A 17021-nucleotide genomic window follows, 5' to 3' on the forward strand; every position below is an offset into this window, starting at 1 on the left:
GCCTTTGTTTTTATAGACTTATGAATACTTTTGTTGTGTGATTTTAGTATTTTTGTGTGATTAAACGCTCTGAATATTACTTCCACTAGTGTTGAATCTATAAAATGACTAAATTGTTAGTCAATGATTAATATATCTGAGCAATGTAAATTCACCAGGTACACACTGTGCTATAGAAACCATGAAATAACAGTGTATGACAATAATAACGCATGCCAACAACTCCTCAAACACATATTGACAACATTTTTATTGAATTTAAGTGTCACTTCAAAAGTTTGCGTGACTACAAATGCATGACAGGACTAAATAAAGTACAGTGTTGAAAATGAGTGGGCTTTCCTACAAGTAAGGCATCACCTGACGGCCAATGCTGCATATGCAGAGGTGTTTTGATCATATGTAGTGGTTAAAGACGGAGTCATACTTTTCTTGCTTCCCTGATGTTACTTCTGGCTCACCGTTCTGCTTGATGAAATCCTGAAATAACAAAAAGACACATCATGTAGAGTTGCTACAAATATAAACTCCAGTTTAAATATAAGCTCAAGCTGAGTCTTACCTCCATCTCCTCTAAGGTGGCAGTACCATTCTCCACCTTCTGTCCGAGGCCATGACTAAAGCTTGAGTACCGCTCCTGTTTAACATTACACATAACTTGCATTTTCCTATTAATATTATTAACGTATACTTTACACTCAAGTAGCTGCACACATACCTGCATCATACTAGCAATAACCCCATCCTCAATGATGTGAACGGCGTTCCTGAGTCCTCTTGCAAAGGCGTCCATGACTCTGATGTGACTAATGAACAGGTCCTCGAGGTCAGTGGACTCTATGTGCGCCTTTGCAACAAAGTTCAATCCTCCTGGATGCAGGCCGCCTTGTTCAACAATCACCTGGACACACAGAGGAACGAGGAAGTTCGATTATCTCTCATCTAATGTTATTAACAGTGAAACCATTGATCTAAAAATTCATCCTTTTTCATCCAATTCATCCAAGCCAAGCTTTGTTTTAATCTAATCTAGCATCATTCTAACAGATGCTAGATTAATGATTGATTCATCTAAACTAGCCATAGTAACTCATAAAGTGCAGTTTTAGAATTTTTATTGTTTTGAGCTCACATAGATTTAGACATAAAGAGTACATGTCATATTGTGGTGACCCAGCAATGCATAGCTAATGTTAAGTATTGACTTGTTGTCCAGTACTAATGTATTATCTGAAAAAGGCTCACTGCCAGTAATGCACATGCCAAGCTTCAACACAGACTGCACTAGATAATCTCTGGTACTGGAAGCTTTCTGGTCATTTTCTAATAATATACTATTGTAAGTGACCAGAGTTCTGTTGACCAATCATCTTTGAGTAGGCTTTAGTTTCACACTAAACGGTCAATATGGATCGCAATCATCAGATATTCACTTGTAGCCAGGCAACACTGGAAGAGATTAAAAAAAAAAAAAAAAAAAAACACTGGCTACTGCTCCAAGTAGCCAAATCAACAACCAACCTAATAAGCTCTCAAATTACTGTCATCTTCTGTCCAGTCTGCAACATTTACTTAGAATTTCATTTTATCAGAGGCAGGCAGACCAATTCTTTTGATGAGCATTACTGTATGCCATCTCCCAAGCACAAATCAGATTATAAAGCTAGCAACTACCTAGCTAACAATAAACATGCCACAGCACTTAGCTGCTAAAGACTTTTTCTACACTTTCCTAATGAGGAAGGAAGAAAAGTGCCTGCCTGACAGAAATTTCCAGTCAGCAGCTAGCTAGTGAACAGAGGACTCAGCTAATAGTAATACATATTTTTACTGGACCCCAACCAACCTACACTACCTCTAAAGGAAGAGTGATCGCTGGATTTATATTTGTTGTATATTGTTGTACATGCGAGGCATCAAGAAAGTGTAACCACCTATTTAATCATTCCAACTGCTGCAGTTTACCAAATCTTGTAAATTTCACCTAAAATATAGCAAACTTAACTTATATTGACTAACATCACTTTAAATAAACCGTTATATATTTAGTTAGCTTACTTTCATGACCAAGGTGGTGTTCCTGATGTCCAGGGGGCACTGATCTGTGTCCCACCCCAGGTAAGGATAGCCTGTGTTGGAGTCAATCGATCCCAGCATCCCAAAACTGTGCACCAGCAAGCAAGAATGATTAAAAAAACAAAACAAACAAAAAGCATGAACATGCTACAAAGTTAGACTTCGGTTACTTCACAAGAGAGTGACTCACGCAGATGCCATGACAATATCGTGTCCTCCTAGAGTGGTGTGGTTGGGCTCAATTTTTAACTTAAAGTCACTGTCCAAACCAAAATGCTTTAGGAATCCTATAAGACTCATTGCATCTACAGAAAACAACAGACATAAGATGCAACACTGAAGAAGCGTATTGGCTTAGGTTACTTTATGATGAGCTTTGGAAGCCTCACCGTAATCATACTGGTGTTTGCTGGGCTCCTTTTGTTGGGGCGCAATCAGAAACTGACAACTCAACCCAATCTTCTCTTTGTAGTCTGCAGACAAACACGCAGACATGAAACAGAACAGACACAGCTGACAAACTCAAAACTCAAAGCCTGTCTGCTGTTCACGTGCACACTTACTGACAGCCATTTTGAAGAAGATGGCCATGTGATTGAGTTCAACAGCAACATCAGTGTTATGGATGGAGTGGAAACCTCTTCCTCCCCAAAAAACTAAAAAGCCAAAAATGTGCCGATTAAAGCGCCACTTACACAGAAGAGTCACAACATTACAAGATCGTAACCATCAAATCCATCATACCAAAGTTTTCTGCACCCAGCTTCTTGGCGATTTCCAGACTTTTTTTCACCTGAGCACCAGCATAGGCCAGCACATGGCAGTCAGGGTTAGTGGCTGCACCATTCATGTACCTGTAGTACGATGTTTATAGACAGAAATCTGCATAACTGACTGAACCATTCATAACTTTCTGTGCTCCTGAAACTCAGGTTTAACAAAAAAAGAAAAAAGTGAGGTTTAAGGTATGACTACAGTGTTAACCTTAAGTGAGTAAAGAGGTTACAGGTGATCCACAGCAACTTCACTCCAGTCTGGTTCTGTAGCTTGAGAGCCAGGTCTGTTATTTCATCCAGATTGCGGTTGGACTCCTCCAGCGTGGAGCCCTCAGGGGCAATGTCTCTGTCGGGGGCACAGGGCTAAGCACTCAATTTCAGAGCACCAGAATAATACAGTATACAGATACTATTACCACTGAGTGAAAATACCCTCTTATCTCCCAGACCGTACAATTATACATAAAATTGTCGCAGAAAACATGTAGAAATAAAAGCATATGAGGTGATTATACTGTAGATAATCAGGGAATGTGGATAAAAATGTTCGTAATCCTCATATAGTTAATGCAATACTTTTGTTAAAACCCTTCAATTAAAACTGAAAGTCTGCACTTTAGTCACATCAGGACCTTTTCATTTTAAAATCATGATGGTAGTGTGCAGAAGCAGGTCTACAAAAATACTGGTGGCTGCCAGTGCTACCCCTCAGCCTCATCGTAGATGCACCTACAGTATAAATTAGATAATGTTAGGTCATTTTGAGAAAACCTGACCTCTGACCTTGAATTCAAGGCCACCGAGACTGAAACTCTTCTGATTGTTAGTAGATGCAGCTTTGGAATGAATGTGAAAATCCTATCTCACCTCATTCTCAAGTTATCGCATTCCCAAACTCAGATGTCCACGCCATGTAAGAGCTGAGTTTGTGTCTGTCCATAATTGTGACATGGATGAAGTTCCAACCATATTTTGAGCCTAATCAAAGCATCCTGGTAGTTCTAAGTATATCTGAAGAAAACTACAGCCCAGACTGCACTGGCTATTTTCATGAATTCAATGTATAACTACATGCACCCCATAAACATGGTACATTATGTTCTTCTACATTCCACCAGAACTTTGTCAGGTCAGGGTGAAATCAAGATAACTTCAGCTTTCTTACCTGTCATGGAAAGTGTAATATTTTACCTGTGAAAACAAACAGACGTCAATGAGGAATTATACTGTGATCTGGTCAGCTCTGAGATATTAAAAGCCTCACTCCAAGCTTGGTGAAAAACTCAAAGGCTGCACAGAGTCGCTTCCTGGCTGATTTCATAGGAGACCCTTTATTCCAGAGCCGGTGGTGGGTTGGAACTCCAAAAGGACCGGCACCTACCAAACAGAAAACAAGGCAATATTACAAAGGAGATGTGCTGATCTGAGAAAAGTAAAACTGTATGTGTGCATGAGTCAAAGCCTGCGGGACACATTTGTAACCATCGACCCTCAGACTGTTTAATGAGTTGCACGAGTGTTGGCTAAATCGCAACATTACCCGGTCCACAGAAAGAGTGCCAGTAGCAGACTGAAAACCTCAACCAGTCCTCCATCGTCCTCCCCATCAGCACCTGCACACAGGAACACCGAGCTCCACACAGCCTTACACAACTCTAACTGTGCAGTCAAAACCATGACACAAACAGAGTTAGGTCAGCATGTTATTGTATTAACCTCCTGAGTGGCCCCGGAGCAAAAATGTACAGCTGACATTATGATTTTTTCCAATATCAAACTAAGACGACTAAAAACATCTGCATAGATAAAGCAGTTTAGGTTGTACTGTGCAGTTAATTGGATTTTGAAACAGTGTGTCCTGGAGCAAGCCATTATTAATGTCGCACTTTAATAACAAACAAGAAATAATTACATCAAATTCCAATTATTTGCCCACTTTGGTTTTCTACCCCTGAGTCTGCTTGACATATCTGTGTGTGTGTGTGAGTGAGTGTGTGTGTGTGTGTGTGTGTCTCTCACCTACCTCTTCTGCACTGTAGTGTTTAAAACACATGACATCACCAGGTCCAGCATCGGGTTTATACTGGATTTTGGGAATTCCTGTGCAACATGTTTTTTAATATTTGTTTTAAAACATCCTAAGGAGTGACAGCTCTTTCAATATTAACTTTGGAAAGACCAGCCTGAGGATAAAAAGGCTCACAGATTTAGTTACTGCCATCAAATCACATGTAAAACACATTTTACAGACTTGTTTTTACATGATTCCATTTTATCTTTTATCTTCTTGTTATCATATTTCAGTTACCTTTCTTATTGCCTGCATCTAACCTTTCATTGATTTATTTACATTTTTAATTGTTTTTTTCTTTTTTAATTATCTGTGTGCAGGCATCGTCTATTTGTTTAAATTGTTCCCTGTGAGTATTCCTTTTGTCTGTTTGCCAAAGTACTTTGTGATCTCTGTTCTGGTAGTTCATTATTATTATTATTCATCTTGGGAAGATGGGAAGAAATACATTTTTAAACAAGTTATTTAACTCAGAGTGAAGATCATATAAGAGTGGTAAAAGACCACAGACTGCAGCAGGACACTAAGCTTTAAGGTCTATAAACCCTTTTGGCCTCCCTCCCTCACACACACTTTACCGTTTCAAAAATCTCTGTTTACCTGCAAAGAACTTCTCCTGCGCTGCCATTTTTCGGTCCGCACTACGAGCCCTGCCAGCAGGCGCTAATTTCTTTTGTCTTCCTCCCTCGTTGGTTCCACTACGCGGCCTCTGAACATGTACAGGTTTTCAAGATTCAGCAAAAGTTCGTGCAATACCAAAATTACCTTAACTATTATCAGTGCATATTATTTGAAAACAGTGATATATATAATTACATCCGAATGTGGCGACCCGTATCGTCTTTGAATTTGAATCTACATGTTTTGCTTGTTCACAGTCACACTGCAAAATGGGCGCACTGTTCATTTGGACATCAATTTATTTTTCATTCACTGGTCAAGGTTTGATCTAGCTTTAATGAGTCAAAAAAACTTCATAATGGTCACAAAGTGATGCAACTATTGGATATAGAGTGCATTTTAAGTGCCACTTGTACATCTGTACAAAATAAGACATTTGAGACTGCATGCTGACAAATGTCAGGGTTACTTGAACAATTATATACCTGGCTTTAGGTTCTAACACATTTTAGTCACACAGACTTATAATGTCATCTATGAACTTTTACCTATATAAAGTATACAGTACTATAGTGGAAAAGGGGCATAATATTTACCTTAATACACTGCAACGGCTGCACAGCAGCCAGTGGGTTCCCATCTTTTTGACACTGGTCCCATTCCAGAATCTTTAAGATAAAATATTTATAAAGTATGAGTTTTTATTCTTATGTAATAAAATTACTTAATGGCGTTTTCTCTGAAAATCAATCAATCTAGCAACAGTACTTGATATGGATGTCTTAAAATCTCTGCCAGGTCTACAGGTTATTAATGTAATTACTTAAACATATTTATTTCTATTTTGCTAATGTACTGTTTGTCTTTTAGTTGCTAATAAAAAAATTGCTGATTTTAAACACTATTTAACTACAACACAAACAGTTAATACATACCCAATTTTTAATGTCAACCGTCATACTAAACCAGTAAAATCCGGAACACACTGCTGCTAGCGTTTTCTGTATGCCAGTGTGTCCTCCTATTGGACATGAATGAAACTCATGAAAGATCCTCCTGGCATCGTCCATGGTTTTAACTACTCTTCTGGTTCCAAAAAAAGAGTTCTCCATCTACAGAAAAAAACTATTTACAATGTATTTAACCAAATATGTGATTTGTTAATATTAACAAAAAATTACTGACCATTCAGTTTGAATTTTGAGGCATATCTTCTGAGGTTTTGCCTCTGAGCCTTGTCATATTCTGAAGGGTAGGACCCAGCAGAAAGTAACGAGTATATCTCTTCCCATTTCTTCTCCATATCTACAAACGTAAACAGACATTTTCTTTTGAGCTTCAATATGTGCAGCAAACAATGCATACAATTTAACCTATTAAATAACCACATTACCTAAGTAGACTTAACAGAATATAACGGTCTTATCACTCAGCAAGAATGCACTGCAAACTTTCTAACTTTCTAGATAACATCATATGTGTACAAGCTTAAATCATGACTTGAAACTAGACTTAACCGAAGCTGCAAATTCGATAATTTTGTGGAAAACGCAGACAGCACGTTCACTTTAAAATTAACAAACATTCACAATGGCTTAAAAAAATCAAGTATCCACGGCAATAAAGTATCAATACTTACCTATTTTCCAAATATCAAAAACGTAGCATGAAATTACAGGCGGACGCTATCCCTGAAAATTCCGGTTTTGTGTTGTGCGCATGCGCAGCTCATGCGCAGAAGCAATGGATAGGATGGTTTGTCAGGTAGGATGGATTATCAGAACACAACCGCATCATCGCTGCAGATGAAGGTTTGCACATTTTAAGTGGCAGTTGTAAATTTTATAACCTGTAAAGAGAATTAGTGAAACAAATTCATTCATTTTTCTTTCTACTATATCCGCCCGTCCCTTTTTTTACATGAACAACTACAGAAACCACTTGTTCTTTTTGATGGCTAAAACGAAATGGTGCTTTACCGCCACCAACTGGCAGGGAGTGGGAATAACAAACAAGAAGCGTTCATATTCTCTTAAATTGGAAACATTACAACATCTGCATTTCCCGGAGGGGTAGAATTGCAAGGTATCCATCGTCCATCTTTTTAGCACTGCTACTTGAAGCCCACTATAGCGCAAATGCTTACACATTCATAGGCCAATAGTAATATAATAATAGACAATAAAAATATAATCCAAGCAACACAGTGCTTCCAAATCTTGTTTTTCTTTCCTTACACGTTCATTGCTCATACATAAAGGATGAGTGAGTGTGTAACCATCAGTTCAGCCAGTGTTGAAAGTGCAGAGAAAACATAAATATCGTAGAACTAACAGGAGAGTGAGAAGATCCTATGAAACTTGAGAAATCATTGGTGGACTAAACATATGACATGACAGGTCGCCCTCACTGCTGCTGAAAGTGGCACACTTTTGCCCAACGGCATGCCATTAAATGGCAGCAGCAGGAAGAATGCCAGAGTGCACAGAAAAAAAAATGTATCTGAAAAGCAGTTTCTTCAAAAAACATAACAAAACAACAACAAAAAACCCCAAACAATCTGCATCAGAGACAAAAACTGGCTAAGAAAACAACCAGGTTACAGAAATAAGTTTAATGTTCATTTCTGTCAGAGGGATGTGGACTCAGTCACTGGATTAAAATCCCATTCAGTCAAATATTAGTTTTTATCACCATGGTAGCTTTACTCATCCCTATTTCCTACAGAAATAATGACAGTCAGGTAGATATTTATAGACATTTACCTCCAACATCATTGTTGCTCAGTGGAACTGTGCTGTACTATAAACACACAGTGACGCTGAATTCAACCAAAATAGGAAACTAATAAAGTACATCAGCTCCTTGGCTGCCAACAAGTGATGTATCACCTGACTTGTGGCTAGAATTAGCTAAAAAGCTAAAATAAGCTAATATTCTCCAGTGATTAGCTTATGTTCTTAGTGCTGTTGAGAGAACAAAGGTGGATAAGCAAACGCTTTTTAAGTCACATAAATAACCTCGCATTATCAGAGCAATTTTTACATTTGCTTGCCAATGTTTCAGGTAAAATGTGTTTTAAATCAGCACCACAGATATGTATCATGAAGTTACCTCTTTGTCTTCTTTCAGGGACAGCTACAAAAGTTTTATACATTAATGACGAGCAGCGCTGCTGAAGCATGCAACACCTTTGTGTGCCTGCACTGTAACATCTAGAACTGGACATTTAAACCTGTTTTTGTTGTAACCTATACTGTCATCAGTAGACAAGTTTGTACAGACAAGTTTACAGTAGTTTTATTCCTACTATTACTCTGATTAAATTTAGGCATGCTTTAGCACTTGCCAATGATTGAAAATCCCCGAACTAATAATAGCAGATGAGTGTGTTTACTTGCAGGTTGAGGAAACGACATCATCCTGCAGAAGGTAGCCTCATCGAATTCATCAGTCGACATCTCTTCAGGTGGCGAGTAAGATGCTGAGGTTGAGGATGGAAAAGTCCAGATCGAAGCTGAACCTGAGGGTATCCTTCCACTCCTTGATGACAATTTTGAGTAAGATCACGTAATGGAAAGAGATGCGGACAATGAAGTCATAAATTATGATGTCTGGCTCAGTGAGGACTCTGGATATTACTCACTAAATGAGGATGAGAGATCTAATTTTGGTCTTCTCTCATACAGCAGTTAGCATGAGACATTTTTTGGCAGGGTTATGAGATTGCTGTGACCATCTTGTCGATGCTCCACATGTACTTGTTCTACTTGCAACATGTAACATGTAAAGGATAATGGGCAACATGTTCTACACCAAGAACCTTCAGTCACTCAGAGGTTAGAAGAGGCTGCTCCCTCAACCTCAGGCATCAGCACCACCACAAAGAGGAACAGGGAAGAGAGCTGTCCTGAGCAGGTAAATAGGTGTGAAAAAATATAGAGAGCTGATGAACAACCCGAGAAGTCTCTAACCATCGACTTCAGGGCTCAGCTCTTCAGCCAGGAGAAATGTGGACAGGAACTACTAGGAGTCAGCATTCTCCACATGAGGCATCAGCTTCCATAGGAATGGAAATGGAAAGTCATAGCGAGTCAGCTCCTTTAACTTTACGTTTAAACTCCACTTTTAGTCCTCACAGAAGACTCTGCAAGATGTCTTTTGGGCGCTCATTGTGGGACAATGACAGGAACTCCTGTTGGTACCTGACAACACCGTTTACTGCAGGATACAGAAACTATGACACCTTTGTCTGTGAAGGTATAGTTTAAAATTTGGTAGCCTTAGCTTCTGGCAGGGCTAGTATAAATTTGGTAGCCTTATGTATGGCAGAGCTAATAAAGCACTTGTTAGTGACTTGCACCTGGGGTTTTCTGTACATATCTGAGAGTTGGATTGTTTAAAACTGATGCAGAAAATGTTACTGACTGTAAGGCAAAAGTGAAGTATATTAGAAGAATCCTGATGGATTTTCATTTGTTTTATTTTTTGCTGAGTGATGCTTGATGGTAGCAGCAGACAGAAATACAAGTGCTTTTTTGTATAGTTTATTAACTTACTCTTTGTATTTAAGGAGTGGGCAGCCACCAATCTAACGCCCGGTGTGTGTAGGGACAGTACCTTGCTCAGGTACCTCAGGGTAGCCATTCGGTAGATTTGAACCCCGGACCTTCCGATCATGGGACAAATTGGGGCGATCATGGCTCAAGAGTTGGGAGTTCGCCTTGTAATCAGAAGGTTGCTGGTTTGAGCCCCAGCTTGGACAGTCTCGGTCGTTGTGTCCTTGGGCAAGACACGTCACCCGTTGCCTACTGGTGGTGTTCAGAGGGCCCGGTGGCGCCAGTGTCTAGCAGCCTCGCCTCTGTCAGTGTGCCCCAGGGTGGTTGCCATCACCAGTGTGTGAATGTGTGTGTGAGTGGGTGGATGACTGGTTGTGTAAAGCACTTTGGGCCCCCTTAGGGACTAGAAAAGCGCTATACAAATACAGACCATTTACCAAACGATCTACCTGCTGAGCTGTTGCCTCCTAGTGGTGCTTGTTTTGCGCCTTTAGATGATCACACAAAGAAAGCAGCAGTGCAGAAGAATGAGTCTCAGTTTACAGCAGTTGTGACAGATGATAATTGAGGCAAAGCATTTTGTGTTTATTTATAGCTTGCATGTGCACAAATAAGTACTGGAATAACAAGCAGCTGCTTTTCCTGTTTAATTAATTTTCAAGATTAATTAAGAGAAATGAACTCTGCAACACAATACCATGAAGTTTTGTGCAGCATAACAGTTTCTGAAGTAGCAATGTCGTTGCTTTGTGTCAGTGCGTCGGTATAATCTTATGGGCATATAATCTGTCGTTATATTCACAAGAATGTTGTGTCTTGTGTGAAAAATTACACTACCTAGTGGACACTAGAGGAATAAAAAATAATTGGCAGAGAAGCAATGCAATGGTCACATGTGTCTGTGTGCTGCAGTCAGCAATAAAGTTATGCTGCCACCACGGTCTGCTTCTTATAAACACCAGAAACACTACATCTGTTTTTCCTTACTGTGCGCTCAACTTGTCAATCAGACAAAAAATAGAAAAACAAAAAAGCATCTCTGCTTCGTACAAAGACATCCATTTATCAAGTCTGCAGACTGTCCTAAAAGTTGTTTTTATACTTACAAGAAAATCTGTCTACTAAAGAGAAAAATCAGGTTTTCATGTTAAACAATAAATTTTATTCTCAGGATCCACTGTTTGCCTCTGACTGACTAACATATTTCCTTTATATACGCAGTCTAATCTTTTTAAATGATTATTTGCCTTCTTTCTGCTCGGTTTCTCTGACACCACATCAAATGGATCCAACTCTGTCTTGACATCATTAGACTTTTGTCTATCCTCCGTAGCTCTTCTTTCTCAGCCTTTGCTTTAATCTTGTGAAAAAAATGTCCTTCCCCATGCTATTGTTTCCCCATCAGTTTATGCCTAATAATCAAAAACATCAAGTGACTCCTCTCTGTGGGTTCGCCTCTGACCACAGACCCCCCCAATCATATGACATTAACAGCAAACTGTCTTTCTACATCTCTTGTTGGTCTTGTGACGTGGAAATGTTCTGCCTGAAATGCCCACTTAGCTTCTCAGACTGAACTGAGTGCAGTTTCTTGTTCACACACAGGGTGCCACTGAAATCCCTTTGAAGGTAACCTGTTTAGCCTCTGCTACATTTACCTCGGTCTTTGGGTCGACCCTGAACTGCCCGCACATTTATACGCCGCTAAACTCACTTTATTACTCCCTGTGCTGTTTTCTAATTCTAGTTGGGTCTTTGTAGCAAATTCTTCTATCTAAGGTTAGAGTGGGGTGACCTGTGATCTTCACACTCACCTTCATTTTGAGTGCCATGGATGTTGGAGTGGTTTTGTCCACTCCAACATTTGTGACTCCTACTTCCAAGTCAGTCGCTGTTTCTCCTAGCTCCTAGCTTTGCTTTTGTTTTTTTTGTTTTTTTTTGTTTTTTTGTTTTTTTTTTAAAATGACATCAGAAACAGCAGTATGCGACATTACGTGATGGCAGAGCTTCAGTTCATCCTTTGTCATTTTTTTTTTTTTTTTTTAATAAATAGGACAGGGGGAATGAATGAGAGAAAGAGGGGGAGAGAAAGAAAGAAAACCAAAGGGGAGAAGAGACGGTGAGAAGGGGGGGGAAGAGAGAGAAAAAAAAAAAAGAACTCCTGGGTCACCTGTATGGAGAAAAAAAAAAACAAACAAAAAAAACAAACAGAGGAGACAGCAAACAACAAAGAGCAACATAATAATAGAGAAAACAAAGCACCATCATAATAAACTAGCTAGTCATAGATATCAATATTTACTAAATAATAAACGATATTGTGCAGCACGCAAGATAGACAGCGCACAGTGTGCTTTGAGGCAGCAGCCAAGAAAGCTTTAGTCCGCGTCTGTGAATACCCATGTGTGCATACCTGTGTGGATCAGCATGCTTGCATTCCAAAGGTTTCTCCATGTAATGATCTGCTAGGGAGTGTGGGGGGGCCACAGCCCCGTCCTCCAGGGTGTGAAGTGGGTATGGAGGAGATCAAAACTCCAGACATCCAGAGGCCCCCAGAACACAAGAGACCATGGAAGACCAACAGAGGGGCAGCCGCGCCACTGTTCCAGTAAGAGCTGAGGAGAGTCCCAGATGAGGGCTCGCCCAGCAGCCGCGGAGCAGAAGTCAGGGGGAGTTGCAGTGACGCGCCCGTGAGCTCCGCCGGCCCCCAGCTGTGCCTGAGTGACCGAGCCCCAGGCCGAGAGGCCGGGGGCACCCCACCTCCAAAGGGGCCCGAGCGAGCCCCAGGCCCCAGGCCCCGACAAGCGGCCGCCAAGGAGTGAGCCGGTGTGTACCCGGACGCCCACCCCCAGATACAAAGAACCACCAACACACCGACACCTGAGGGAGTCCGCCACCGGCAGGGGAAGTGGTGGTGGGTGGAGATAGGCCTCCAAACCTTGGAGGGCCTGAGGTGTCCCCAGAGAGGTGGCGTCTGATACCCAACCTGACATATAGACACAGACATACGGGCACACACAGACACAAACATCCATTCCCACCCTCATGCTCTCATATGCACTCACTCCACACTCAACCAACGTGGAGACAGACATAAAGAGACGCTGTACACACAATCACACTCCCCAAGCGTACTCTACAAACCGGGTCTAGGTACCCTTGCCCCTGGAGGGGGGAATTGCACCCAGACCCAGGTGGTGTTACCCTTTTCCCTGCAGTGGGGAGAGGCAGACCACCCCGACTCCGCAGCAGCAGGGAGGCCCCACACCCCAGACCGCAGTCGGACGGCCAACTCCTCCTACTAGCCCTCCCGCTCCAGCAGGCCGCAGAGAATGGGGGTGGGAGAAGACTCCAAACCTCCCTCCACCCGCTCATTGTAGTGTTGATGCATATGTGTTCTAAGGTGCAATTAAAACCCAGGAGGGCATGGAGCTACCTGCCAAGGAGCAGCAGGTAAGCGCATAGTCCCTCCTGCTAGCCCTCAATGACTAAGTGTATTTAAAATTGAGAGGTGGGCAACGACGTCAGGGGTGGGGTGTACACCCTGATGGTGATTTGGACTCCGTGATTGTGCCCACCCCCAAGATCCTATATGTATGTGTAATGAGAGTGTGAATAATGTGAATGTCTAAGTTGTGGGATAAAATTGAGGCAGAGGCAGCCAGAAGGGGACGGGGGGGGGGGGGGGTAGCCTCCTCTGCACCCTGGTGACATACCCCCACTCCAAGGCCCTGCATGAGTGAGTGGTTGTGGAGGAGCGGGAAGAGGGAGGCAGCTGGAGATGGGGAGGGAAGGAAGGGAGGGGCAGGTAACCCCTCCCTGGGGCCAGCTCCCCCGCTGACCCCAGTAGGCACTCCCACCCTTCGCGACCCGCCAGGGAAGGGGGGCCCAGGCCCATCAGACCGGGGCCCAGTGCAGTAGCGCCCTCCGGCTCCACAGAGCCCTGGACAGTCCACCCAACCCCACCACAGAGAAAACTGCACCCACCCCACCATCCACACATCTTCCAGACTACATAAGACGGTAAACGCCCAGGCTGAGATCTTCCTCCACCTCTCCTGTATCTCCCCCTCCTGCAGAGAGTTCCTGAAGAGAAGAAAGCTCCTGCAAGATGTGACCATCCCCCCCACCAGTTGAAGAGCCCCCCAGGCGGCTCGACGCACCGGCGGCACCCTGCTCCAGGGCCGGGCCCCCATGCACCCACCCGCCCACAACCCCGGCAACACACCAACCAGGACCCAAGCCCCCGAGGCCCGGCCCGGGCCCCAGCCCAGAGACGGAGCGCCCCCAGAACCTCACGCCCATCCCGGACCCACCCAGGGGCAGCCAGGTTGCCAGGTCAGTAACCCACGTCCGTCAGCACAGACCCTCCCCTAGCCCCGCTGCACGCAGCCGCGAGGAAACAGTCACCTGAGAGCCAACAGAGCCCCCAACCGGACGTGACCGCTACCCCGGGTTGAGCCCCCCAAGGAAGATGCCTCCGGGGAACCCCCCGACGCCCTAAGCCTGTCCCTACCCCCTCACCAATCACAACAGTGAAGGCGGGACCAAACTATGACCCCCCCACCCCCACTAGGTGATGGAGCTGATAAAAGGGGCCCAGAGCAATTGATCTAATGTGGTGGCATAGGCTGTGTCAAGACTAATGTAATCTAATAGATAATTTCTATATTGGTTAGAATTAAGATTATTTTTATTTTTCCAGTTCATGAGGACTGTTTTCTTGGCTATGCATAGGGCAGTGAAAATCATATGGGCTATATTCTTTTCTGAAGTGACATTATCTAAGCTGCCCAGTAGACACACTAAGGGGGAAGTTGGAATGTTACATTTCAGACACTTTGATAAGTCTTCACATATCTCGCGCCAAAACTTTTGCACTGGTGGACAGAACCAAAGAGCGTGGATGTAATTGTCTGGTGTATTGCCTTGACAGTGTGAGCAGTTGTTGGAAGATGTAAAGCCCATCTTGAACATCCGATGACCTGTATAGTGCACTCTATGAAGTATTTTGTATTGTATTAATTGCAGACACACACACATTCACACACTGGTGTGAATGTGTGTGTGAGTGGGTGGATGACTGGTTGTGTAAAGCACTTTGGGCCCCCTTAGGGACTAGAAAAGCGCTATACAAATACAGACCATTTACCAAACGATCTACCTGCTGAGCTGTTGCCTCCTAGTGGTGCTTGTTTTGCGCCTTTAGATGATCACACAAAGAAAGCAGCAGTGCAGAAGAATGAGTCTCAGTTTACAGCAGTTGTGACAGATGATAATTGAGGCAAAGCATTTTGTGTTTATTTATAGCTTGCATGTGCACAAATAAGTACTGGAATAACAAGCAGCTGCTTTTCCTGTTTAATTAATTTTCAAGATTAATTAAGAGAAATGAACTCTGCAACACAATACCATGAAGTTTTGTGCAGCATAACAGTTTCTGAAGTAGCAATGTCGTTGCTTTGTGTCAGTGCGTCGGTATAATCTTATGGGCATATAATCTGTCGTTATATTCACAAGAATGTTGTGTCTTGTGTGAAAAATTACACTACCTAGTGGACACTAGAGGAATAAAAAATAATTGGCAGAGAAGCAATGCAATGGTCACATGTGTCTGTGTGCTGCAGTCAGCAATAAAGTTATGCTGCCACCACGGTCTGCTTCTTATAAACACCAGAAACACTACATCTGTTTTTCCTTACTGTGCGCTCAACTTGTCAATCAGACAAAAAATAGAAAAACAAAAAAGCATCTCTGCTTCGTACAAAGACATCCATTTATCAAGTCTGCAGACTGTCCTAAAAGTTGTTTTTATACTTACAAGAAAATCTGTCTACTAAAGAGAAAAATCAGGTTTTCATGTTAAACAATAAATTTTATTCTCAGGATCCACTGTTTGCCTCTGACTGACTAACATATTTCCTTTATATACGCAGTCTAATCTTTTTAAATGATTATTTGCCTTCTTTCTGCTCGGTTTCTCTGACACCACATCAAATGGATCCAACTCTGTCTTGACATCATTAGACTTTTGTCTATCCTCCGTAGCTCTTCTTTCTCAGCCTTTGCTTTAATCTTGTGAAAAAAATGTCCTTCCCCATGCTATTGTTTCCCCATCAGTTTATGCCTAATAATCAAAAACATCAAGTGACTCCTCTCTGTGGGTTCGCCTCTGACCACAGACCCCCCCAATCATATGACATTAACAGCAAACTGTCTTTCTACATCTCTTGTTGGTCTTGTGACGTGGAAATGTTCTGCCTGAAATGCCCACTTAGCTTCTCAGACTGAACTGAGTGCAGTTTCTTGTTCACACACAGGGTGCCACTGAAATCCCTTTGAAGGTAACCTGTTTAGCCTCTGCTACATTTACCTCGGTCTTTGGGTCGACCCTGAACTGCCCGCACATTTATACGCCGCTAAACTCACTTTATTACTCCCTGTGCTGTTTTCTAATTCTAGTTGGGTCTTTGTAGCAAATTCTTCTATCTAAGGTTAGAGTGGGGTGACCTGTGATCTTCACACTCACCTTCATTTTGAGTGCCATGGATGTTGGAGTGGTTTTGTCCACTCCAACATTCGTGACTCCTACTTCCAAGTCAGTCGCTGTTTCTCCTAGCTCCTAGCTTTGCTTTTGTGGGTAACTTAATTTACAACTTTGACCCATTTCCTCTTGAATTTACATTTATATGAAATATATACTGTGTTTCTAACTGCACGAGTCATGTGGTCTTTTAACCCCTGACACTGCATGACATTGCTTTTGGTGTGTGACACTACAATTGTACAAAGTTGAAATCACAGATATTCTTACTTATGTTCAATCAAAAGTCCGCTTTGTGATATGAATTCTGACCCCACCATCTGAATGTCTCAGGAGAAATTGAGACTCGTGAGACCAGGCAATGTTTTTTTCAA

At 42.3% G+C, this 17021-nt stretch overlaps 1 protein-coding gene across 1 annotated transcript; it reads right to left on the minus strand.

The window, feature by feature from the left end:
- Positions 1 to 226: 226 nt before the first annotated feature.
- LOC146698367 (uncharacterized) lies at positions 227 to 7268 on the minus strand. The gene is made up of 18 exons (XM_085473463.1): positions 7184 to 7268; positions 6730 to 6849; positions 6480 to 6656; positions 6141 to 6212; positions 5524 to 5632; positions 4876 to 4952; positions 4393 to 4465; positions 4117 to 4229; positions 4018 to 4043; positions 3061 to 3198; positions 2821 to 2930; positions 2640 to 2732; positions 2466 to 2549; positions 2267 to 2381; positions 2059 to 2164; positions 719 to 901; positions 563 to 637; positions 227 to 480 (listed from the first exon to the last, which is right to left on the minus strand). The coding sequence occupies exons 2-18, from the start codon at positions 6730 to 6732 to the stop codon at positions 397 to 399; spliced, it is 1638 nt and encodes a 545-aa protein (XP_085329589.1). The 5' UTR covers positions 6733 to 6849; positions 7184 to 7268; the 3' UTR covers positions 227 to 396.
- Between the last annotated feature and the right edge of the window lie 9753 nt (positions 7269 to 17021).

This window comes from Copadichromis virginalis, linkage group LG11 (genome assembly GCF_057382275.1).
Source record: "Copadichromis virginalis isolate Kocher_CV1m ecotype Utaka linkage group LG11, C_Virginalis_male_GT1.1, whole genome shotgun sequence".
NCBI classification, from domain to species: Eukaryota; Metazoa; Chordata; class Actinopteri; order Cichliformes; family Cichlidae; genus Copadichromis; species Copadichromis virginalis.

Bases quoted from the DNA above. Each gene is read 5' to 3' on its own strand.
- LOC146698367 (XM_085473463.1), bottom strand. The intron at 6,213-6,479 runs GTATGTATTAAC...TTTATCTTAAAG, and splicing joins CGGTTGACATTAAAAATTGG to ATTCTGGAATGGGACCAGTG. The intron at 3,199-4,017 runs GTAAGAAAGCTG...TGCCCCCGACAG, and splicing joins TATTACACTTTCCATGACAG to AGACATTGCCCCTGAGGGCT.